This window comes from Netta rufina (assembly GCF_964035555.1).
Source record: "Netta rufina genome assembly, chromosome: 3".
NCBI classification, from domain to species: domain Eukaryota; kingdom Metazoa; phylum Chordata; class Aves; order Anseriformes; family Anatidae; genus Netta; species Netta rufina.
In genome coordinates this window covers 86,421,643-86,446,984 of record NC_140125.1, presented here as the reverse complement: position 1 = coordinate 86,446,984, position 25,342 = coordinate 86,421,643, and the positions used below count along the sequence as shown (strand labels likewise).

At 39.3% G+C, this 25,342-nt stretch overlaps 1 protein-coding gene across 1 annotated transcript in view; it reads right to left on the bottom strand.

Annotated features, from left to right (window-relative positions):
* The window catches only part of ARFGEF3 (ARFGEF family member 3), a gene marked incomplete at both ends in the record, with an annotated part of 82,549 nt that overhangs the window by 30,970 nt on the left and 26,237 nt on the right, over positions 1-25,342 (bottom strand). Inside the window, 8 exons of the mRNA XM_084283733.1 lie at positions 2,506-3,416; positions 4,125-4,237; positions 5,591-5,915; positions 7,731-7,835; positions 11,177-11,255; positions 12,277-12,319; positions 13,946-14,068; positions 17,643-17,711. Of these exons, the coding sequence (XP_084139859.1) occupies positions 2,506-3,416; positions 4,125-4,237; positions 5,591-5,915; positions 7,731-7,835; positions 11,177-11,255; positions 12,277-12,319; positions 13,946-14,068; positions 17,643-17,711 (1,768 nt within the window). The remainder of the gene's footprint in view (positions 1-2,505; positions 3,417-4,124; positions 4,238-5,590; positions 5,916-7,730; positions 7,836-11,176; positions 11,256-12,276; positions 12,320-13,945; positions 14,069-17,642; positions 17,712-25,342) is intronic.

Here is a 25,342-nt window from a genome sequence, read left to right as displayed (position 1 = left end):
GTCAAAGGGGGTCCACATAAAATGCAAATAATATTTTGTGCAAGTCAACACAATATTAAGAATTTTCAGATATTTCAGTATTTTTAGATAGACATCGCATTCCAGTGTCACGAAGGAATTTTTTTTTAGCATTGGTTTTATCTAGCAACAAGTAAGGAGGCACTTTCTAAGGGAAGATCATAACCAGCTGAAAATGGCTTTTAACCAACTGACTTGCAAATCTTACTTTTATTTTAACTCTCTTTAGCTTCACTTTTTTTCCATGCTTATGTTCCTGTGCCAATGCCTCAAATTCCTACCTCCTTTCACTGTGCTTCAGACCTATGAAAATACAACATTGCAACACTGTTTAAGCACCTAGCTTGTAGGAAAGACTGCTAAATTGCGTACTAACCTATTTCCCCCTCCAACATAAGAAAAACTGATGAACAAATCAAAGCAGCTGGGTAAAGACTCAGAAACATAAAAACACTTCTTTCTGTCCTGTATGGTCCCAGAACTGCACCTGTCTCTTATTCTCAACTTGGATTTTAACTGCTGCTCATACTTCCTAATGCATTCTTCAGGAATTATACATGAAAAGACATTGTCCATAAAAGTAGTAGGACCATTTTTTTTTTATATTCATCACCTAATTTGTGTATTGAATTTCTGGTGCTAATGAGGAAGCCCTGGAGTAAATACTCCCTGTGAGAGTACTGATGAACTTCTGCTTAAACGGGCTGTTTTCAGCCGGACTGGGTCTCATGCCAGGTTTCTGTCTGAAACATGAACTGCACAGACTCTCTTTGTGAGAGTTCAGAAGTATCCCTCTTACAGAGGGAAAACACTAAGATACATCACATAGCTGTAAAAACAGCAGTAACTTGTTATTGTATTTGTCCGTGATTCCTTGCTGAGTGGTATTTTGTCCATTACTTCACCAAGTCAGACTAGAAATGTGGTGCACGTTTTTAAATAGAGGGTTAGCCACGTGGCTGCCTTTCTTAGGAATGCAAAGGGCTTTCCTCAACTCAATGGTCTAAGTCCATGACGGTATCTTTTTAAGAGAGAAACCAGGAATTATGGACTTAATGCAGAAATTAAGTAATATCCTTATATCTTTGACACTGTATTAGTCATACTGAATGATAACTGAAGATGCATTTAGCCTTAAGAACTGGCAATCTGTTAGGTCTACCTCTTCCAACACTTTAAAATCTTCTAAAGGGATTTGACAGACAAAAGGTTAAGAGAAAATAAGTTTTTTGCTATCAGGCAAACAAAAGTTAGAGCAAGAGTTCTAGTCCTCATCTTTTGCTAAAACCTCACTATTTTACAGGAAAAATAAATTCTTTGTGACAGGAAGGATGCTTCTGAACACCTCAATTAAGAATGTAGTTAATATTAATGTCCCTTTTAAGATACCTCCTTTCTGTGATATAAAAAGGCTACTGTGTTTCTTACAAATGTCATTTACTATCTTCCTGACTTAGGGAAGGGCTTATTTGGGCAGCATTTAAACGGAATATCAGGAATATCAACTTTGTGTGGTTTTATCAACACATTCACCCAGCTTCGTATCTAAATTATGCTGTATGATGATGGAAGGCATCCCTTCTGACTCTGTATCAGTAATGTGTGTGAGAGCACAAATGAATGAAGCAATGATTAGGAGAGGAGTGATGGAAAAGGCAGTTGTGAATTAAGAAACAGAGAAATATATTTTAATGAACATTTCCACCTTGGCCACTGTCAGGAAAAAGAAACCTTTCTGAAAATATGTATATTTGTACACATCTCAAATATACTATCAACATGACAAACTTGCCTTTGCATAGCCCTTTTTTGTTTGATTGACCAAGTAAAGATCCCAAAGAATCTAACCCTGAAAGAAGAGCAATTATTTCATATCTTGAAAGGTAAGATCTTTAACTATTTTTCACTGGGACTGGGCTTTGAGCTTCAGATTTCTGACATAGATAGCAGCATAAAATAAGAGAAAAACAGGAGCTGCTCCTCTTCTCTTATTCTTTCAACAGCTTACTGTTGCAGGATTCTTATCATCATCTTCTTTGCACGGCTTGGGTTTACTAACAGTAATGAAGTAATATATTAAGCTACTTGAACCCCTTTCAAAATGGGTGTTGGTCCTCCTCATTCCCCAGTTTTCATGCTAAGGGGCAACCCCAACCTCTCCCTAATGACAGCGCATGCAAGTTTTGTCAAAAGATCTTCACAAACCCGTGAAGAGGTATCTCACTACAGAAAAATTGATTTTTCTATCCCCTGAGGACATAATCCAAAGTCTTCTAAGAGTGGATTGATCTCCCTTTGAATCATCATCTGCATATTCAATTTGCTTCGCCCTAAATGAAATGTGCTATTGTAGACGAATGTGCTTTGTAGAGCACAAACCACATGATTCTGAATATGTTCTCTGAAGATGAACTCCCACAAGAGAATCTGTGTACAGTGCTGTAACAGTGTGTATATTGGTTAGGCAGTAAATATTTGCTTGCAAACCTGAGCAGAAAGTTGAAGAGAAGCTCTGCAGTGCTCCATCTACCTCCTCTATGCTGGGGAGAGCTATAAGCCGAGGAAGAAGAGCTTCAAGTGACTGGATGAACAGCCGTGCACTGTGCTGGTCTGCTTCCTGGTTTTTCAGCAATTTCAGAGAGAGAGCAGCACTACGTAAGGACTTCTGACCTGGACAGTCCCGTGGTGTCTGCTCCTCATCGGCCAGGGAGCAATTGTCAGAGCCTATGTCCGAAACATCTGACCGGCCAGAGTCCTTCTCTGCTGCCATGGAGTACTGATCGCATGAATCAAACTCAGTCCTAGAAAGATCTTGGTCGTCAACACTGAAGTTACTTTCACTGTATCTGGATCCATAGGACCGGGTCTTGCAGTCCACTGATAAGAAGTTAGTTATATCTGGATAGACTATGGTGTGGCTTCTCTGAACGACATCTGGCTGGTCAATGGTTTCTGACTCTGGTTCTCTGTAATGAATCTCTTTGCTTTCATGTGCAGCTGGAGATGACAGCGAGTTTTTTTGACTTTCTGGATTATCCTCTGGAGTTGTCTGTCCCATATCCCCTTCCAAAGTGGTCTGACCAGTGTCTGTGGTAACACTAATGCTAATATCAGGACTCTTCTCATTTCCTGATTCCCAGGCAGGATTTTCTGAGGACAGGATGCGCCTCTGCCACCGAAAGTCAGCATCATTGATCTCCATGGAGTCCCTGCTTGTCTCGGTCCCATCCTTCAGTTCTTCTTGGCGCCGTAGGAGCAAATGGACCTGCTCCTCACTAAGACCTCTGCCTTGGCTTAGCTCATCCAATGCTCCGAGCAGGGCAAATACACATGACACTGAAGCATAACATGCTTCAATACCACCCTTGATGCATGCTTCTGTCATCCCATCCATGATACTACAATTAAAACAGAGAGCTTTTCTAAGAGATGCAGCCTATTTAGTGAGCTCATTGCAGTCATCCAACACCATCCCTCCACAGACAAGGAAAAAAAAATCATCCTGTAAGACTACTTTTGAGAAAGACAACTAGTATTACACAAATAATTACATCTCCCAGGTGGACATGGCCATTCTGTAAAGGGACTGACAACCAAAGAAATAGTTACTGTACATTTGTATGCACAGCATATTTTCCCTTACAGACAAGCCCTTACACTGGAAAAACAAAAACACCCAATTGAAACTAAATATAAAGTCACATGAGTCTTGAAAACTACCTTATTGACAAGATACATTCTTTATAAGGACTGAGAATGCTTTTTGCCCAATTTGACATTTAAATTTGGATCAAATTTTTTGACCTTAGTACTTCCAAATAAGCATGATTACTTCATTGAAAGGTTACTACCCGAAACCTAGAGTTTCCAGCTGTTAAACAATTTATTACAGGGTATTCTGGTAAACTCCCCAGGGTGGTTACCTATGGCTTTACAAACAGGCCCAGACTCACTTCAAACCAGAGAAAGCTTTTACTCGTCTCATATTTTCACAGCTTATTTAACCCTGACTAATTTTTGGATATGCTTCAGAAGGTACAACTGTTTAACCATCATGTGTGCACACGTTTAAGAGAGAAGAGGCTAAAAGAGGAAACCAGGCATACAGCTTGAGAAGATCCAGATGGGACTTCCTTTTAGAAATAGACCTCTTCCTGGATTCTGACTCAGAAGAGCAGGGCCCTGCCAAATCACAAAGCCTCCGAGGACTGCCAAGTATCTGAAAGGAAATAAAGCAGAAGTTACTAGAAGGTGATTTAAGCATCTTTTAAATATAATGAGTCATAATTCTGTCAAGTCCTGGAACCTGAGGTAGCAGTACTGTAAATTCTCTCAGCGAAGGAAAACAGCACACTAATGTTCTATATATTAAAGGTATCCTTCCTCTTTTTAAAAGGAGAAATACAGACAGAGAAAAACAGCATATGCAACATGAATCACACACAAAATGTTCTCCAGTGCTTTACATTTTTGACTGAATATGCTTCAGCTGAACTGCACACAAGACAATCTCTATGCCAAAATACAGAGCAAGTATCTTGCATTATTTTATATTGTATACTGAAGAGAGCCTTGCTCTTCAGTCACCCAGTTACAAAATGGTAGTCCTTTCCTTCTGACTCAACCTGCTGGGTGGCAAGTCCTGTTAATGCCAACCAGAACATACAGGGAGAGAGCACATTAATGAGCAGAAAGAGACAATATATCCTGCGTAGAAAAAACATTAGCTAATATTTTCCTAAAACTTCCTGAAAATGTAATGCAGATTGTCACGTTGCTATTGTTTAAAATTAGAGGAAAGCAACTGCCAGCAATGACTGTGAGTTCAGACAGCAACCCAGTGGGTGGCTGTGTGGTGTCAGGAGAGATCTTCAGATGCAGAGCAGCCTATCCATGTACAGCTAGAGCAAAAACCTAAAAAAGACTGCTGTTCATCAAATTATGTAAGCTGCTTTGCATTCCACAACATGAGAAAAAGGCTGCTCACGTGAAATGGAAAAGCCCAGGATTTCAGCTGCTGCTCAAAGAGGTCTCACACGTGTTGTCACAGATACTAGGTGACAGGCCAGAAAGGACTGTTCTTGGCATGGCCACTGGAGACATTCCAGATATTGTAATACAGCTCAAGGAAACAGCATTTCAAAAACCTGACACAATTAAAGCATATGCTTAACTTAATGTCTAGCATACTATACTGTGAGGATGTCTCCTTCTAGAGGGAGCAGAGAGTGGGGAAAGACGCCAAAGAAGTTGAGAAGAGGATCACTACACTGTATCTCATCCAAAAGAGCAGTCATGACTCAGTGATAAAGGCCTCCTCCATGCAGTACCACAGCATGAACAGAGTTGCCATAGCAGCTTGCATTATGGAGACAAATATAGCTATTATGATTTGTAAAACTAAAAATGTTTGTCAGAGTGGCTTTGACGTACGAGCTGTGCTCAGAAAGGGCAACTTCAACATCCCTAGTGCTAAAGAATGGAACGGACAGGTATGTGCATCTCACCAACATTTACCATTAAACAAACGTTTTGCTTTATTTGCCTGGATTTGCACCTGCGATTATCCTACCTCTTTCATGATTTTGATGGCTTCTACTCGGTGCTGAGGTGGCGGGTAAAGCAGCATGCGGTGATACAGAGACTGCAGCACGGGCTTCATGGATTCCACCGACCCCACCAGCCGAACCAGCTCGGCTGCAATGTAGTAGATGGTCCGTGCAACAGGCCCGCTAAGGGCAGGTGCCGTGGATGAACAGCCTGAACCCCGGCCATGATCAGAGACCCCTGAGGAAGGCGAATCTGCCTCAAGACAGATGCTGCTGTGGGCAGAGGTGATGGTTTTGTCGTGGATCGGATTTCCCAGGATTACTACTAAGGCTGGACACAGTTGTTTCCTGAGAAAAAGAGAAAAAGCAGCAGATGGTAACTGTAAAAAAACCTCGCAGGAACAGACTGAAAATAACCCACAGTTAAATGAGATACACACTCTTGTTTTAATGATCAGTCAACAGCAGTGGTTAGATTGAATAACAAACTGTGCCAGGCTCTTTTAATCTCCCAAGCATCAGCATACTAGTATGTATGGAAATACTTTTGGGTGCTTTATAAGCACGATACTGATTTTGTAAGGTCATTAACTGCACCATGCTGTCCTTCACAGGATAGCGTACCTGCCTCTTTAATTGGCTGCAACCTACCTCAAGGTAGGAACACTAGTTTTCTGCTGCCAGGTGTATTTTCTTCTGTCCAATTGGGAACTTAAAAAAAAAAAACTGACCAAATGAAACACAATCTCTGTTAACTAGAAGGCCTGATGTTCCATAACTGACCTGAACATGCAAGTATTTTAGTAAGCACCCTTAGTTGCGAGCCTCTGTTTTGATGGCTTTTTACAACATAATTAAAGCCCCCTACAGAAACTCAAAGTGTGCACTGTAACTCCTCACGTGCCATTAACCACACCACCCTTCCTTAAACTGTCTTTCTGCAAAACACTCAAGTGATTCCACACCAGCAGATCACTTCTCCTCACCAACACAGTGGAACCAGAGCCAAAATCAACTCAGCACTTAGCTCAGCTGTTATTTCAGCTTTGCCCTCATGCACTTGTCATTTTACTTTGGTGCCCTAATTTAAAAATCCAAGTGCTGTATGAGAATGCAATCCCAAACTCAATTTTCCCCCACACGTCTCAAAAGTTAGCGCCTACAACAAGCACTCAATGACACGTAATGCTTCACCATAAAAAGAGACACATCTTCATAGGTATATACATCTAATTTCCCAAGACTTTCATGTTGCCTGGAACTTTCATTGCTTCTCTTAAAGTGCTTGCTAAAACAGCTTGGCCTCCTGAAGTCACAGTAAGAAAATCTTTTTTTTTTTTTTTTCTGGGACAGCAAGGCATGCTCTAAGTGCTCCTATACATTGCATCTTTAAAATTGGGCCAGAGCCTTACAATTCAGTTTCAAAATAACAGGGTAGAAGTGCAAGAAACACGTCTGTCATTAGCAGTCCCATACACAATCACCTGCAAGATCAGAAGATGGACATAGACTTGATATGGGCTTTACATTATGGCTTTATTGTTATGACTTAATTATCTATACGCTATAAAAAGCACTGTTGCAAATAAAAAGACAAGGATTACTTCAGTCACTCTGAGGTGACGGCATCAAACAATCTACAGGTAGAAGTAAACATTAAAGACATCGAGTCTTTCTGGGGAAGTATACTAAAGAGGATTTCTTGATAAAGTGGAAGTACCATAAAGACCATTTAACCTGGGCCCTTATACAATACAGGTCATAAGTATTTTTGTTCTCCAACACACCATCTGACAGTGATTCTGCTTACCTTCCTGTATTACCACACCGGACCAGGATCTCCTTATTCTACTAAGCAGAAAAACTGTGTGTTTAATGCCACACAGCTCCAAACTCTTGCAGAAAGTATATGAGATTTTCTGTTCTGTGTGAATATGTCAGACTTCATGACAGTGACAGTTCACTACAGGATTTAATGTGCTAGCTGAGCTTGAGGTCCTACGAAATCTTGTATGAGGCACAAAATGAACTGATAGTAGGTCAACAGAGAGCTCTGCTCACATCTGGTGATTTACTACAGGTTCATTTGTACGGGTGGTGTTGGGGAAAGGCCCTTTTATACTTGTAAACTGAGTATTTGTATTACTCTTCAGATCAACTCACCATATGAGATCTGTGAATCCTTTATGCTGGTGCATGCTTGGAGAAGAGCTATTTAACATGGAGAGGATGCACTCCAAATAAAGAAGCTGAAGCTGCCGATTGTCACTGGCAAAGAGAAAATATGCCATTCATGTTGCATTGAAACAAAGATTATTTCATTTAAAGTAACTACATTAGTTCACTTGAAAATTGTACCACAGTTTATAGCAGTGATTTATTTTGCTTCTTCCTATGGACTTACAATGGTGTGATCACCTTTATCACCCCATTTATTTTGTATTGATCACATGCAGCAATCTACTACTTTTTGTACATACTACAAAGAAAATGGATTTCAATCATCAAATTTCAGAGTGAAGAACAAGAAATCTGTGTGACAGAAGATGAGAAAATTCACAATAATTTTTCACATTCAATCTGTAAACTTGAGGTAGAAGGAACCTTTAAACAGAGGAAAAGGAGACAACCAGAAGATGTTGGAATATCAGACAGCTTCTTCAGGTAATTTGAAAGGCATTTAGGCTGCTCTCTTCCAGTTATTTTTTCTGTTTTCTTGATGACAACCACATTGGTCACAAGTCAATGTCTATGGGCATAAAGTTACATGTTCACATGGCTACCTTTGAGGGACTTGTCAGTTACTCTATAAATCAAACACAGCCTCAAGAGGAAGAGTGTGAAAGATCCTGTGGTCATTTGGAATCAATGTGATTGTAATGGACGATGTAGTTGTACCTATTCTCAGAATTAGCTGCAGGATTCAGGAGACAAACAAAGCTGAGGTCTGCCATATGAAGGTAGCTTCCCATGCCAATTGCACTCACGTTCTGATTTCCATTTCTAAAAAGAAATGCTTGTCTCCATGCTTTTTTGGTCCAAGACGAGAGCTGGAGGAATGCATTTTATAACATATGACAGTAGGTAAAGAAAGCTGTAAAGAATGGATTTATCTTAAATGAAATTAAGGAATGAGAAAAGTCTGCTTTCTGTCACTGTCTGTCTCAACACCTTCTGTTCACCTCAATGAATTTTCATCCAAGTAGAACAGCATACATTTCACATTCCATATCAAAAATAACGAATCCTGAAGTTGAAGCTAGATTTCTAACTCTGTGCTATGGAGCGCTTAAAACTGATGGCTGGTATCTTTTCTTGAGGTGATGGCCTTTTCTTCACAACATTCCATACCTATCTGCACAGATGCATGTATTTCAGTTACAATTGCCTTCTTTCCTGACAGCTTTTTTTACAATATGTCTTAATGCATATTATCAACATCTTTCAATTGATACTTGCATGAGCATGCACAGGGCATCCTACATTCCTGATTGCTTTGATCCCTCTTACCACCGAAATGTTGTGCTAAGAAATTAGTAGTGTACTCCTGCAAAACTCAGTGTAGCTAATAGATTTACATCACTGCTGCCACAAATTCCAGAGTCACCTGCATCACCAGTGATCCTGCGACAAATTTCAGCTCCCTGAACAATTTCTCATCACTCATACTGTGCCTCCCACAAAATAAAATTTTAATAAGCTTGAAATTTAGAAGAGAGAATTAAAATAATCTTCAGACTAAGAAACTAGAACAGGCTGGATAGTGTACCAAAACCTCACTTCACTGACCTGGAGGTTAGAAAGGAGTATTAGCTGCTGCCAGCAAGGTCTTTTGAAGGGGGTACCAAAATTGGCCTTGAAAGAAATAAAGGCTTTTCATTCATGAAGTTCGTTCTTTAACAAGCCTCATTAAATTTATTTCCCTCAGATTTGGTCAGAATTCTTCACTATACTTTGCTCATAGAGATGCTAACAGTCTAGGTACGAGCATGAAGTAAATCATGGATGAGTGAGTTTTTGTAAGTCCTATCAATTTCATACTGTGCTTTAACAACAACATGTCTGAATCAGTTCCAATTTAGCACAGTTTTACAAGGAGGGGGGATTGCAGGTAACTTTTTAAGACTTCTTGTGATTTTGACATATCCTGTCAGTCAGTTTAGTTTTGTTATTTCATGGTAATTCAAAGTTATTATCATTTGGTGGACCATACTTAGCAGATGATAGATGTTTACAGCTTCACACATAGGCAAAATTACAGTTTGATACAAAGAATGAATCTTTCAGCTGTTTTTGCTGTCTGCTATTTTTAGATACACACTTTTGAAGGTGTCATTTTATTGCCCTGTAACTATGCACACAACTTTAAAAAAAGTTCCTTTGGAAGATTCAGAAACACGCTTTCGCTTTCCCAAATGCTGATACCAATTAAATAGTGCTAAGTAAGGCACTTGTCCCTTTCAAATCATGCTGTAATTAGATATGCTTATGGGAGAAAAGTCTGGAGAAGAATAGTACACAAAGATGTTTGTACAGACTTCAGCTCTCGTAGCTCCTAAGCCAAAATTCTCCTGAAAAGGGTAAAAAAAAATAATATAAAAGGATGCATCAACATATGCTTATTCTTTACTTTTCTCCCTTCCCTGCGTTCCTCACAGGCTGCTTTCAGAGACATACAGAGCCTGGTGGTCCAACCACGGAGACAGCATGATGCTAAATGTAAAATAGTTTAAGATCACTTTTTTCACTAGCATTCAGATAATATTCTTTGCACCTGGCAGGAGCAGCAAGTTAGTTTTATTTTACTGACATGATAACAATGCTGTCAAGTATGAATTTGTTTCTCCCCTTAAATTTGAAAAAAAATAAATAAATCTAGTTAGCTATATTTATATTATTTAAATAATTTTTGTATGGTTGCATTGCTTTTGGTTGTTTTTCTCTCTCCTATATTACTTAAGGCTTTCTTTTTTGGCTCCTTTCTTAACAGACAATTAGTCAAGCAATGCTAGAATGCCACAGGAAGTAATTCTTAATGCATCAGTAAGTATTTACCAACAAGAGACTCTAGTATTTTAATGCAATGTAACATCCTATTCCTGCACATAATAATCACATTTTAAAGTTAGACTCATGCATTTTTAGGTAGAGCGTATGAAATTTCCAAACATAAAGAATGCTTTTAGTAATGCAAATTATTTCAATCTGATAAATGCTGCCTTTCCGAGGACATGTTAATTCATTCTGCATATTAATAACTGCCATTATGTTTTTCCACGTCTCTTGTAATTGTTCTCTCTACAATGACTGTTTTCATGACACCCAGCAAGCCAGAAAAGAAAACTTCTCCTTTGACAAGCATTTCACTATTGCATGGAAGTTACTTAGAGATTAGATTTACTGGAGGCTCTTTAAAGCACAAAGAAAGCAAATTAGTATCTCATCTCAAGTGAGGATTAAATTAATGCGTGATGAACAATACTTCTTCTAACAAACACTTCATTTAATCACAGCTTTGCTCCGTAATCCCAGAACTACAACAGGATAATCACACGTATCAGCGAAACTCTCCAAGTAACAAATTCAAATTATAAACTGAAAGAACTCACTTTATGACAGCCTGGAGCTTCTCACAGAGCACAGTGAGGACAGATACAACATCATCACAAAGAGACTCAGCTGAAGTACCTCCAAAAAGGACAAAAATCATGCATTACATATGCGTAGCTAGACTGCAACCTCAATTCACTGCACGGACTTTCAAAGTTGGTCGGAGCTTCTAAATAATGAGCAGGACTGTGAAAATTTAGATGAGATACAGTAGGAAAAGTCCAAGATCGGAAAACGATCTCTGTACAATGAGAAACCAGTAGTCTTAAATCCAGAGAGAGCATTGATCACTTACATGCATTTACAGAAGGTTAGCTGAAATCTAGTTAAGATAATAAAATAAGCAATCATAAATAATAAAAAAAAAAAAAACAGTAAAAATAAAAAAATCAATAATAAAAAAGGACTTGCTCCAGTACTTCTGTGAGGCAGCTAAAAATATCTGCATCTCTCTACACAGTTTGTGTCTACACAGAGGATAGTTGTGTACTTGTAAGATTTTAGCCTCCATCCTCACAAGTTCTCCTGCAGAAATCCCTCAGAGAAGATGAAAAGCAGAGAATATTTTAAACAATCAATGAAGATTGCGGATGTTAAACCAGAATGGGAGTAAAAGAAAAAAATCTGTTATAAAATAATTGTTTGGCAAGTGTGAACCCACTTTTGCTAGTGATGAGCTTTCAGAAGCTGCCATTACCAAAACCCTATCTCTAGCCTGAAATACAGTAACACAGTCATTTCCAGATTCTACATCCTACTCTAAGAATCTGCTTCAATTTAGGAATCCACTTAATAAATCTTCCTCCAGAGCACTGAAACACCTTAATTATGGAAGTTAGTGCCTTGAAGCGATCATTTATTACTATATTGAGTACAGTGATGTTAACATGGTTCAAGTGAAGACACAATTGGAAACATCAGGAGCTAACATGGCTGTCTCAGTTCTTATCCCAGGTAAAGCACACAACATGAAGCTATGGAGAAGGTAAGAAATCCTTAAGATGAAATTTCTGTGATACCAACAGCAGTGTGCTGATGAAAGTAAAGTGAACATTAAAAAAGCTGGATTGGAAGCAATCACTAAAAAAGTGGTAGATACCTTGACTCTTGAATTTCTGCAGGGTGTCATTATTTTCAATTGTCTGTTGAGGAAAGAAAAATGTCATATAATTAGTGCACGTATTAGGAAAAGCCCTGTAAAAACAGTGCTGTCTTAACAGCAGAGCTTTCTTAACAAACCCATGTCTTCTACTTGTTTTTTTCTTTATTTAAATTTTAAGTGAAGCTTTTGCATAATGTTTTCAAAAGTACCTAAAGATCTGTTTAAACAGTCATTTAGATTTAAGAAACTCACATCTCATTTAGCTAAACTAGGACCTCTAAGCCCTTAAGGGATTTACTATACCTAGGAGAACACAGCAGTAAGCAGGCATGTAGGTCCCACTGAAAACAACTGACAGGAAAGTACAGTCTAGATTTCACACAGTACTTAGAAATTAAAGTAATTTAAGTATTGGAGTGTTTATCACACCTTTATCACTGACAGTACAGTGCCAACACGATTAATGGCAACCTGGAAATAGAAACAACCTCTTACATCATTTGGTTCAGCTGTGGTACAGGACTCCTATATCAATGTACAAAAGGTTCAAGCCAAATTCTTCTCTCAAACATCAAAAACAAATTGCAGGGAACTAAATGCAGCTATCACATACTTTCAATTACTCTGCAGTTAAGAACAGAACTAACAAAATTCAATTTTCAAACCCAAACAAAAATTTCAAAACTACCATTTTATTTTTTTCTAAACGTTTTGTCTAGTAAAATGAACCTACTTAGCATAGAGAAAGGATAAGTTTAAGTAAACCTATGAATTCCATTCTGCAGGTGCTCATTAGGATAAAAATAGTCTAGTCTAACAATGTAAAACAGAAGTGGTCACCTTTAGCCAAAACTGGTGTAAGGAAAATAATCTGTACAAATACAGTCCTTAAAGTTTCCTAATAAACACAAACTATAAAACCCTGTGTGGTGCCAGGAGTTGGACTTGATCATTTTGTGTCCTTTCTAAGTCAGGATACTCTATGATGCTATGAAACAGAAGTGGCCCTTACAAATAATACTTTTTTGATTATACACAAAGAAGCATGAACAAATATAAGAAGCTGATGCTGTTTCATATACTTAGAACTTTTACAGTTTTCCTGATGATGTGCTGGGATTTCATTCAAACAGCTGTCATGGATTTTAATAACCCAATAAATGGAACTTTTGGGTAACAACCAGGCAAAGTATTCCTTTGAATTATCTTCAATAATAATAATAATAATAACAACAAGTAACAATATAAAACTCCATTACCCTTTCAACAATTGAAAATTGGTTTGAATTATGTAAATATTTATCATGCAAAATATTCTGGCAAAAAAAATTTCAACAAACCTTAGGAAATCAAGCAAACAAAATTAAAAAATGGTAAGGAAAAAGGCCAAGGTAGTCTGACATCAGGACAAAGCCTCTTTTGCTTAATGGAAGGACAACAAAGATCAGCCAAGCGGGGCTGACAATGCGAGACTTGCGTTTCTGATAGTCTGCTCTGATGCAGGTGCCGCGTCAGAGCCCAGAAAAGCTTTCAAACAGGCTTAGTTGTGGAAGTTTCAAATAAAATCCATAAGGCGCAATAAGCCAGTACAATACACTGCATTCCGAGAAACAAAAATGTACGCAGTCATGGAGGTGGAACCATTTGTTCATGCCAGAAGGCTCACCATATTTTCTTGCTTTTGTCGTAACTGTAAAGTCAAGTCACTCAACATTTGGCTGAGGGTTGCCCGCACAGCGGTGTTTATGCTCCGCTGGTGACAGCTAGATACATATGTCTCAATGCACACCTGATGAGGAAACAAGACAGCAATACATAGATATGAACTATAACTTACCAGTAACACACTTTTTAAGAAGATACCAAGGTCTCTTGCACGCAGATAGTCAGCCTTCCCTATTATTCCTTATAATTCCATGTGACTCTTTATTAGCACACAAAAAGTTTTCAGCAATATGGATAACTGAGTAAAAAGCATCAAGAAGCAGCATGCAGATCATCAGTCAGTAAGTCTCACAAGCTGCAGGAATGGTAAGGCAGAACTGGAAAATCTTCCTCTTCTGTCAAAACCAAGTGAGTTTGGCACTTGCACTGTACTGTAAACAATTCTTTAAATAATTCTTTAAAACACAGTTTGATTGTTCGTTTCTTGATACCTATTTGTTACTACCACTCTGCAAGGCTGTATCTGTAAGATAAATATCCTCCAACTCCTAAAAGTTGTTGCTATTGTCATATACCTACTTGCCACATTTTTCTATTATTAATTAGTAAATACTGCAGCATATATGCACACACATATATGTATGCAGTATTATTTACTAAAGCGTGTGTACTTACATCTGAAAGCCTTTGAAGGGCTTTCCTACTACCTGGACCAACTGTTTTCAGTTATCTCCCAAACTCCAGTGGACAAAAAGTCCTGAAGCCACATACAGCCCTTTGCAGAGGCCAAACCACGTAGTGCTGCTGAGCTGCTGGCAACAGCGGCACGATTATTCTCTGATGCTCTAACTCTTTTTCTAGAGTTCCTGAATTAATTGATGAAATACCATCCTTAGTGATAGGCTGACTTTCTGGAAAGAGCATGGTTGGTATCTTCTTCTTCCCTCCCCTCCCCATGCCTGCTGATGAGCAACAGTACTGTCCAACTGAGCTCTGATCTTACAGAAGGCCTCTGTAACAGCTGGGCAAGGTACCTTTTGAAAAGCCATTGATGAAGAAGCACCAGTAAAAATTCGAGAGCTCAGGGCCCCAAGGAGGTATGCAATGGACATTTTGATCATTTCATGCATTCGGGGACTTCCAGCTCTATGGCATGCAAAGCATAACTACAAGCAAAACACAGAGGGGTTAGCCAACGAGACAACGGAGTCAAACACAGCAAACTTACAAATGGTAGATGGGAGCAACAAATACACACATAAAAACAAACAACAGTCAGAACATGACTAAACTTTCTTGCAGGAATCCAGGCAAGCATGAGAAGTTGCACACAGCAAGATCTAGTCTGTTTTCAGTACTATTAATACTTAAGCCACATTGCGTAGTACTCTTCTTGTTGCTTCATTAATTTGCGACTGATAGTATTCAGTAGGATTTGAGGTGCCAATGTTTTGTATACATGAATTGAGACTTGCTTGTCACAGGGAGTCCCCAGAGGGAGTTCCACGTACAGGCAGCACCTTTCCAATTCTGCAGTGGCTCCCACTTTGCTACAGAGGGCAGGCGAGGAGAAGCAAGGGACTTGGAAAGAAATGCCAAACAGCAGGGGCACCAGAGCATAGAGCTCCTTTCGGCCACCTTTCAATTACAGCGAGTCAGAACAATAAATACTGAGGTTAAGCAAATGCTGAACTCTGAAATCATTTTTCTGTGTCCTACTGCCTACACCTTGCAGAATTCAGATAGAAAGCAGTATTGAGTCCAACTGCTAAAGCCTTTGTCTTACCTAAAACCTGGCTGGGAGGAACCTGAGGAAGCATATAGGTGCTCGGTGGGATTTGCTAATTAGAAAGAGCTAGGCATTCACTGAGACAGCATTTTCTCAAGGAGTGAGGGGAAAACAGCTGTACCTCTGAACACACGGAAGAAAAACACGTGACTGCATTACAATTTATTCTAATTCCCTGAAGGAAATAAAAGTTCTGTTTGTTTCAGTGGCAGATCTCATCAGCCCCCATCAGGGATCTTGCACATTTCAAAAGAAAAAAAAACTACCATTGTGCTAAGTTATACCATTATACTAGCAAGGGGTTTTAAGAGCCAGGCTAGCCTTCTGGGAAGTGAAGTGCAACTACCAACAACAGCAGGGTTTAATTCCAATCTATGAAAAAATATTTTCAGGATGCTTTAAATGAATAGCAGGCCTATTGTTATTCGAATTTACAGAGAGAACAGAAAATATGATTTTTGATACAGCTTATAGCACATGGAGCATGACTGATGGATCATTTTCCCCTAGTCTCAGGCACTACTCTTAAAGGCTGAAATCTGAAAGGTTTAAGAGCCATTAAATGTTCTTCCCAGCATGTATTTTGTCTAACCTAGAGCTCTTTACCTACAACAGAGATGCGTTAAGCTGAATTCATCAGTTTTTGCTCTGCGTGTTAGAAAGTTTGCTGAGAAACACTGCAGGAGGGGAAACTATCTGTATTTTTTTTTTTTTTTGCTGTGTTGCATTAATGAAAAGAGGGCTTAGTAAAACTTAAGAAGTTGTAGCTGTCTCTACATACCAGTTCATCCAGTTGTACATTAGAATTTTATTTTCCTTTTTAAATAAAAAAATTCCCTTCCTCCCCCTCTCCACCCCCCCCAAAAAAAAAAAAAAAAAAAAAAAAAAAAGAGAAGGAACACAGCTCTAAGAGTTTATATATACGAATTTCACAGTTTCCAAAGAAGTGAGAGTTTTAAAGAATAAGGGGCCCCTAGCCATAGTCCAGGCTGAAGTATGGTGAAGTATGGCAATGCTAGGGACTGACAGGCCTTTTTTTTAAAAAAAAAAAAAAACAGTTAACAAATATGTTGGAAGTAAGGAAATGGTACATGAAGACCACAAGGACATGATGTATATAACCCTTACATTGCTCCATGGGCATCAGCTCTCCCCTATACCACATTAACAATATAATTTTAGAACACATTCTGCATGTGTGCTGTGCAGGAGATTAAGTGCGTTCTCTCTAACCTGAATAAACAGTCCAGTGCCTTGCTACACACTGCACTAAAAATATTACCCATGTAGAAATGCTCACTTAATAGATCTGCATATTTGTTTTTCTACAATCAAAGCTACTTTATAACTTAATTTGGACTAAAAACTAATGAAGAAAAAAAAAAAAAGGAGAAGAATGACTAGTACCACCAGGACAATACCATATATCTAGAGTTGTAATAAATCCTTTACCTGGAAGCATTAGGAAAAAGACAAACACAAGGCTAACGAGGCACACTGCGGCACTTGTGCTGACAAAGCACTTTAAAGCCTATGCACCTCTCTTGATGAAGATTCAGTAGTTTTAGAGTTGCACCAGGTAAGCAATCAGCACAGTGCTGCTATAAAGAACTCAAGAAAATTTTTTCTATTGCAAAATGCAAATCAAAATAAATATGAGGAATACTGAACATGCAATGCTGTAGTATACAACTGTCAGTCAGTTTCCAAAAGTGTGCCTTCTCATGCAAGCCCATCAGCTCTGTCCATTTTCCAGCTATTTCTTCATACTAGACATAAGGTAGTATCAGTCCCTAAGATGGCAATTATGATATGGACTACTTCAGTTTCAGGATGCACATGGAAGACACACAACAGCTAGCGGGGAAACACTAAGTGACACCAACAATGGTATGACAGAGGCACTTACCTCAGCAATCTTCAACACTGAGCTCCCATTCAGCTCGAATGTGGAGGTATACGTTATACAGAGCAGGACCTTGAATTAAAAGAGAGAGAGGAGGGAAAGAAAATTTAAATTTCATTTGTAATTGCCTCCCTTCCCCATCCACGTGCTTTTAGCCACAACTCCTCCTATTCTTACAGCAGGTAGCAGAAACTTTTTAGCATCACATGTTACTGGAATAAATGAGTTGGCACAATCGAGGTGCTTAGCTTTTTCTTTCTGAAAAGCTGAAACTGTTGGCCCCAAAGCCATAGCCCAATGGATTATTTTTCACTGTCTCCTGCACCTGACCAATGAAAGTAAGACAGTTCTGTGATCATCTCTGGCCTTGAAAGCCAGAGTTGATTGCCAGAATCTGTTCATATTTTATCCACAAGCTTTGCTGATTTATAACCAGTCCTTCCATTTATTTCTATTAGTATGACAAATGAGAGAGGAAAAATGCATAAAATACAAATTATCACCCAGGTGACACAGATACACGTGTATTCTGCAAAAATAGCTATTAATTATTGCTTGACGTGGAAAGTATTTGCAAGCCTAGGATATTTCCAGTAAATGGATTGTAGTCACTTGATAATGAGCAGCTAAAACACAATTCATAAGCCCCAATTTATGAGGGAAAGCTTGTCCTGTCTTGAACTCAGCAGGAGGAGTAAGAACTAAAAGCTCTGTACCTTCCCTTGAAGAGAAGAGGAGTGGAAATACCAGGGGGCAGTGTGGTGGGTGAGTGAAGCAATATGGTGACATGCTCAGGTGTGATGCCTTCAGAGGCTGGCGATGTCCTGACAGAGTCTGATCTGCTGTCCTTTCTCCTTGAATGTCTGAAATTCTCTGTGTTGGAATTTATGGTTTGCTTGAAAAAGCTGAACCAGCCAGAATTTCTTAGGACAAGTGTGCCAGGAAAATATCAATCACACTAACAGTAATATATTGGTCCCTAGAACTTCCTTAGTCCCTAAGTACTACTGTTCTCTACTTCAGAGGAAACTCAGGTCATCAGATAAGTTAGCACTGCTGACTCTTAATCATTTCTCTCATTTATTACACGCTTCTCAGTGGAACTAGGTTTTTATTTTATGGTTCAATTCCTTGACAGCTATACGTGACATCCTGGGGTAATCTCCTTAGCATAGTGTGCAAAGCAAATAACTTTACCACAGCATGTCTGATCAGATCTTGCAAATTACACAAACAAAAAAAGGAACCAAAGGGACAAATCTGGGAAGGTTATTGCCCTTGAGCATCATTTTTCTGACCTTTCATTGTATTGCACAGTTTCCACATTACAATGGAACAGTAGAAAACTGTAAAGTAACAACTTGAAATAGCAAACTAGATTCACCTCTCATTTCCAAGCTATAACATCTCTCTAGGTAGTAATGATCTCTACAATCATCTCAGAGCCTTCATAAAGAACAACAGAAAAAGCAGACAACTCCTCACTGTAGTGCTGCTTAAGCAAGCCGCAGCCCCTGAGCCCCCATCCTTCCTACTTCATCTGTTTGGGAGAATACTCCTCTGTGCAGTTATTTTGTACCAGAGGGGAGAAAATCCATTACTGGTAAACATGCATTTAATAACTTCAGGGGAATTTGAACTCTGTACACGAGAAGTTTTGCTCTTACAGATGGGGATAGGAGAATCTGTCCATGGATGAGTGCGTCATTTTTCTGTTGAAGGACATAAATAACCTCCTTTGCATTTTGACAGTCAGTATGAAAAGTTTCTATGCACTGAAATGCACTGCATCTTTACATTTTTTTCTTTCTTTTTTATTTTTTTTTCCAGCAAAGCTGTATTTCACTTCAGGTTGTCACACTGTCACGATTTTCTTTGCTGTTTGCTTTGTTTTAATCAAGAAAATACCCATTAGGAGCTTGATCCTATTCTTACAGAAGATGATGGTTCTACTATAAGAAGTGTTTCAAGAAAACCATATACAATGGCAATTCTATATTGTCTATATATGCCATCCTGCCCTGATTTCACCCAGTCCTTCACAAACAGAAGCTATTAATTTGGACAAACACTAAAGGTAATGGGAACACAAAAAGACATGCTACTCTTCTGAAGTACAATAGCCCTGGGGCTATAACCTCATTTTTAGATATTTAGTGTTTAGCTTTAGAGCAAAACAAAGTTTCGTAGCCAAGTTCCTTCACAGCTCTCAAACCACAGAAACTTAAGTTATCAGTCAGACTTTTTGCATACTCTTGGCTTACTCCACTTGTTACCATCTTTCCTTACAAATCGTTTCTAAGATCTGGAGGATGGTTTTTCACCGTGTGTAAGACTGCTCTCAGCTACGATTTTCATCAGGAGTGCCGCAGGGCTCATTTATAGTCTTGGCAGTGTTCCAGACACTTAACTCATGCGTCTTCCCATTTCTGTGGAACAGAACAGGAAGACAAGCAGACTTCTCTTCAAGATCACTGGGTGAAAGATGGGATTAAACAAACAAACAACCCCAAGTCATTCAGTTCTGCTAAGGACACTGATTCTCCAGACAGTAAATCCAGACAGTAAATCCCTGCAGTGGGTTAACATTGGCTAGTCTCCAGGTGCCCCCCACATGGCTCTCCCCCTCCAGATGGAGGGAAAAAACACGACGAAAAACTCATGGGTCAGGGTAAGGACAGGGAGATTGCTCACTGGTTACTGTTACTGACAGAACAGACTCAACTTGGTAAAGATTAATTTCATTTATTGCCAATTAATAACAAAGTAGGATAGTGAGAAATAGAAACAAAACTATAAACACCTTCCCTTCCACCCTTATCATCTTCCAATCCTCAACTTCACTTTCAACTCTACTATTTCTCCCCCCCTATCAAGGGGGACAGGGAAAGGGGGAATGGGGACTGCGGTCAGCCCCTGATGCTTTGTCTACACCACTTCTTCACGGTCACTCTGCCCCTGCTCCACGTGGGGTCCCTCCCATGGGATGCCGTCCTTCCTGAACTGATCCTGCAGTCCTTCCAAGGGCTGCAGCTCCAGCCCAAGTCCTGCTCCTGTGGGGGCTCTCCATGGGCCGCAGCCTCCTCCAGGCCACATCCACCTGCTCCACCGGGGGCTCCTCCACCCATGGGGGGGCTGCAGGGTGGAGATCTGCTCCATGTGGGACCCATGGGCTGCAGGGGGACAGCCTGCTCCACCAGGGGCCTCTCCATGGGCTTCAGGGGAACTGCTGCTGCCTGCCTGGAGCACCTCCTGCCCTCCTGCTGCACTCACCTGGGGGGCTGCAGGCTTACTTCTCTCAACATTTTCTCACTCTATCCTCTCACAGCTGGAACTGGTCCTACCCAACATGGGGGCAGCTTCTGGTCTCTTCACACAGCGGCCACCCTGCATCACCCTACTACCAAAAACACATAAACCCAATGCGATCCCATAGGCTGCTCCAACTACTCATGAGAATACCTCAAGCAGTCTGCATTTAAAAAAAAAATAAAATAGAAAAAATAGAGAAGCCTTCTTGTGCAATGGCATTTTGTTTTCACAACCACTTGTAGTAGAAAGGAATTGATTTGTAATTTTTTCCCTTAGCACCTTCAGTACAAAACAAAATTGAAAATCAGCCTTTTCTGTGTGTTACATTTTAGAGTCCATACTTTTTTTTTTTTTTTTTTTTTTTAAGAAGGAACTCAGATAAATGTAGAGTTAATTTCAAAGTCACAAAACCTCCAGGATGTTTTAATTGGCTTGTATTATCTTGCAAGTGCCCAGATGAGATCGGATTTCTATAAAAGGCTTATCCATAATGAAAGCATTCATTTTAATTACTGTTGAAGCTTTGCCTGCCATGGAACAAGAAACACAATTCCAACCCTCTGGAGTTTTAACAATAGGTAAGAACAGAAAAACAAAAAAGTGTTTCTGATGATATTCTAAGGTCAGTGGACATAAAAAAACAACTGTACAGTATTTGAACTGCAATGGAATTAAACTTATGTTATAATGTCTATCCCAAATCTTAAGAGGTCTTTTAAAGAGGGAACATTTTTAGGTTATAAGAGGGCTAAGTGATGCCAGCCAAATTTCCTAGATGCTTAGTACCTATTTGCAGTAAAAAGCAATTCTCATATTGAAGAGCTTACAGTGGAGTCACATGAAATCAACAAGGTCTGAAAGAAAGCAAGCAGTGTCCCCCAAGCTGGAGAATGAGAGAAAAGGTATAAAACTTGAAAGCAACTATAATCTACTGTCACCTGAGGATGCTTCAGTGATTCACTGCATGTAAGTGCCCAAGTCCAGCATCAATACACCACTGCCATCCTTCTTCTGTTCCAGCATTCAAAGTTCAATTAGCAAAATCCTCTAAACATCTGTTTTTCTCCTAGCTGGGAGGAGTGCAGCCACTTTAGTCCGGAGAATGCTGCATTTTGCAGCCACCTCTAATCCCTTTACAGCATTCATAAAAGAACCATTTCCTGACTTATTTTACTTGCAGTCTAGTAAGCTTGCATGCAATGTACACTTGACTGATTCTCAAAACCTCCTGCTGCCCCCAAAAGAGGGAAAACACAGAAGACAAGGCAGGAGTAGTCTTCTTCTCATTTAATAATTCAACATTTAAGGCAGTCACTCAGTATTTCTGCAAAATAGTTTAAGCAAGATGTGTCCTCATATTTGGCAGAATAATTAGTAACCTGGTCATGCCTATTTCTTTTGCCCTTGTTTTCCTAAAAGGCTAAAGAATGTAAAGGCATAAATGAACTTATGTACATCGTGTCATCATGTATCCCCACACAAAACACAGCAAGATTTTAATTATGCAGAGAAAGGAGACAGCATCTCCCATGAATCAGTCAACCCATAAAAGGTCTTGCTATCACCAGCAAATGGTGCTCAGCATTATGAATGCACCAGGGCTTCAAACAAAAGGATTGTATCTGGTACAGAAGGACCTCACAAATTATCAGTGGTGACATTCTGAATGCTCCCAGAAGACCATGCCCATTAGTTCACTAGACTAAAACAGAACTACTGCTGAGCACTATTTATGGTGGTATGAAACCAAGTGAAACTTCTGCTTATGTAGTACAGTTGTAAGAGGGAAAGAAGTGATTTAAAGCAATTGCTTAATAGACAGTTAACAGGTTTTCTTAACAGCTCTGACTGTGTCTTTTATCTTATTCGATTTATAACAGTTAAGAGCAAGGAAGATTAAAAAAAATGGCTGACTAGCACTGCTACGATTGCAGATTACAATGTACTTAGGTATACCACATTATTTTATAAACTAGAAGATTGTTAAACTGAGCAAAAGAAAACTGAAAAAGAAGAAATACAATTGAAAAATGTAAAACGACCAAGTTTTAAAAGTTTAAAAATCATGGAAGTTCTAATGCTCCTTCTCTCATGAAGAATGAGATTTTAAAGGGAGGTTTGAGTAGGTCAGTCAGGAAATAAGTGCTTTTTGGTCTGCTCATGGTGTTAGGAACCTCACTTAAGTAGGAATTGGTAGTATTATGTAAGAGGGAAAAAAAGAAAAAGGGGAGAGGGGAAAGTACGGAAGAGAGAGAAAGACTATAACCACGAAAAAAGCAACTGAGTAGGAAAACAGTAAAACCCAAAAGAAAGAAAATTATAGAAAGGAAATATTAAGTGGGGCATCTTAAAACAAACAAACAAACCTTCAAAGCAATGATCTACTCAATGACTATACAAAAATAAACATTTTTACGACAATCATTTTACATTAAGACAAGCGAAAGTAATTGCACTTTTTTTTTTTTTAAATTTGTTTCTGTACTATGCTGGTAAACTATGCTGGTATAAAAAAGAAAACTGCATAATTGAACAGAAGTTGTAGGTGGGGGAAAAGGCCAAGAAAGGAAGGAAATAAGTGACCACCAACTAACATATACTGCATACATTCATGACAGTAATTTTGCTATTTTTTTCTTCACACATGGTGAAGCTTTTCTTTCTGTATCAAGTTAGTTCTTTCAACCACTTGGCAAATTACACTAATTGCCCTAAATGTTTCTGGACAAAAAATAAATAAATAAATAAATAAATAAAATAATAAAAATAATAGTAATAAAAAAAATCCTGCCTCTCAACTGCAATCCCTTCCCTTTGAACTTAGTTCCCAAGTAAAAATGAAGTTATATGCATCCACTACCCAAAATGACCGGAAATTAAGTCAACGTAGTGGTCTAAATAAATCTCAAGCTGTGAAGGAAACAAGAATTAGTGCATTCCTTGACTAGAAGATTTTACCACTGAGTAAATCTTTTTGGACAGGGAAGAGGGATGAGAACTTCTTTACTCTCAGTTATAAGGAGAGTAGTTGCAAGGTTTCAACTAAAGTACACCAAAGGAACCAACCTTCTGTATGGCCACGTACTTTAGGAGAGCCAAAATAAGCTTATTGTTTTCAAGTTGCTAGATTTTTGGCAAGATGGCCTGAAGACAACCGAAGGAGAGGTGTCCCACAGGTTGTCCAGCCTGCCAGACCACTTCACCCTGTCCAAGACCATCTCCTAACCTGCATCCAGGAAAGAGATAATAGGAAATCAGATAAGCTGCTTTGTGGTTGCAACATCAGCCACTACCACCTGAAGTCCCTGTACAAGTGAAGAGCCCTAGGGAAGATGACCCAGAGCTGGCTGGCAGTGTCACAACAGCTTACTGGGACACGAGTTCCCTCCTCAGCTGCCCCCAGCACCAGGCATGCTGTGTTGGCAGCAGCCCTCATCCAGGAGCCTCCGATGGTAGGCTCATGAGCAGGGGGAATCTGAGCTGGGTGCACGTGGTCTGTGGTGCATTTACAGTACGTGGAAAACTGCAAGTGAAAGCTATGGCAAGAGACCCTTCCCTGCCCCTGTTATGTGGCCAGCTTGTACTGTAACCCTCAGTAAGCAGTAAAGTCTTGCTGCAGGGCAAAGATTAAATGTCAGTATATGAAAGTTAAAGGGTTTCTATACTGAGCTTTGTCATCAGACAATGCCTTTGTGGTTTACCTCCGTAACAGGTAACTGATCTCCATGTTCTTGCTGTATAAACAAAGACTAAAAGTCTGTAAGAACTTGTACTTCCCCTCCACACTGGACAGGTGTTAATGACACTTTCCAGAACTAGAGACCTGCCTATTTTCCACGTGGCACAGGAAAATCTGCAGGTATGACTCAGTGATTCATTGCTTGCGTATGCTTCACTGCATGGAACAGCTCTGTGATAAAACTGCTGGTGTTCCTTTATTTCTCTTTTTTGAGACAGTTTTTCTTCAAAATCAGCACTTTTGCAACAAAGAATGCCAGTCAGAAGCACTCCAGAATAACAAAAAAACTCATATGAACAGCAAAATCTATGCAGTATTAACTTTGCTTCTGAGCATACGTACAGTAATATAGCATTTGATCTGTGTATAACAGGATTTTTAAAAATTTATTATTATATTTTTTTTCCTTCACAGACCAGTCATTTGTTATGTAATTTAGGAAGAAAAATATTGCTGAGCTAACCTAGGTTACCCATGCTAGAGACTGAAGAAGGAATCACCACAGAGGGCCAAAGACAGAAATCCTGCCCTGTTACACTTTCCTTCTTTTGTACCTGATATGGAGAAAACTCGGGTATTTAATTCAGGACTGTGGATTCTGCTACAATGACCAGGCACCTAAAAACCAGGGGAGTTCTTTATGATTTTATAG